Below are 1,216 nucleotides of genomic sequence, written 5' to 3'. Positions count from 1 at the left end.
TGCCAGCCATCATATCTGTATTTCTGCAGAAGAAAAGGATGAACATAGCCCACACCTACTCCCCCACCCTCAACCCAGCACCAGATGGCAAGTCTTCCCCCTGGGACACCCGAGATCTCCAGCCCAGAGCACAATGCCTGCCCCTGGACACTGTTGGCTTTTTGTGTATCAGACTTTGGGGGTACCTCAGGCTGGTGATGTGGGCCAGCAGGACGCTGCCACACGGTGTGTGTCTACGTCCCATAGGCTGCACGGGTGCCCTGGCCCGAGAGCTGTCCCGGCAGTACCCGCGTCTGAAGGTGACCGTGGTCGACCTCCCAGACATCATCGAGCATGTCTTCTGTTTTCAACGTGATGGGCCAGAGATGGCGCGCGTCAGGTTCCAGGCAGGTAAATGACCCTTTGTGTATTAACATCTTACCAGGCTACTTCTCTCTTGGTGTAGAGAGAGTGTGTGTGTGAGCACGTGTGTGTGTCTCTGAGCGTATGTACACGCCTGTACCTCTGTGTGGCTGTGCACGTGTCATGTGTGTCTCTGTGTCGGGTGTGTGAGTGCTGACAGGAGGGCGAGGCCCATGGGGATGGGGACACCTTACATCAGTGTCCATGGGCACCTCGGACTGACCAAGGCCACAGAAGCAAATGAGCCACGAGCTATAACAAGGAGGTCTCTGGTGAGACTCCAGGAAGAGCGTCCAGGTATCAGCTGTCAGCAGCAGAAGGAAAGAAAGGACACGCCTGACATCCTGGAGTCGGTGCCTTCAGGCCACGGCCCTGCCCACGGTAGAGGGGCCGGGCACCCTAGTGCCCCTTGACAGTCCTTGCTGCTTAGATAAGAGGAAGTCACCGTACAGCTCCCTGACTAGGATTGTGGTGACAACCTGGCTGTGCATTTGCCAGATGTGTTGAAGCAGAAACACCCTAGTTTAAAGACACAGACACTCCACGTCGCTCGCGAGGAGGCAGCGTTAGACTCCAGCCCACAAACTGCCACCTGTGTTCCTTCCCTCCCACTCTGCACGCACCTCACCTGCTCTGACCCGTTCCTTCCCATCCACTCTGCACGCACCTCACCTGCTCTGGCCCGTTCCTCCCCATCCACTCTGCAGGCACCTCACCTGCTCTGGCCCGTTCCTTCCATCCACTCTGCACGCACCTCACCTGCTCTGGCCCGTTCCTTCCCATCCACTCTGCACGCACCTCACCTGCTCTGGCC

The 1,216-nt window shown here is 57.8% G+C and overlaps 1 protein-coding gene across 1 annotated transcript in view; it reads left to right on the top strand.

Moving 5' to 3' along the window:
- ASMTL (acetylserotonin O-methyltransferase like) overlaps positions 1–1,216 on the top strand; it is a 21,298-nt gene that overhangs the window by 17,317 nt on the left and 2,765 nt on the right. Inside the window, exon 10 of the mRNA XM_023515060.1 lies at positions 247–390. Within this exon, the coding sequence (XP_023370828.1) occupies positions 247–390 (144 nt within the window). The remainder of the gene's footprint in view (positions 1–246; positions 391–1,216) is intronic.

This window comes from Otolemur garnettii, unplaced genomic scaffold (assembly GCF_000181295.1).
Source record: "Otolemur garnettii isolate 467f Iridium unplaced genomic scaffold, OtoGar3 scaffold00065, whole genome shotgun sequence".
In the NCBI taxonomy this organism is placed as follows: domain Eukaryota; kingdom Metazoa; phylum Chordata; class Mammalia; order Primates; family Galagidae; genus Otolemur; species Otolemur garnettii.
Note: the sequence above shows the minus strand (reverse complement) of the source record. Positions and strands in the feature narration are given on the sequence as shown.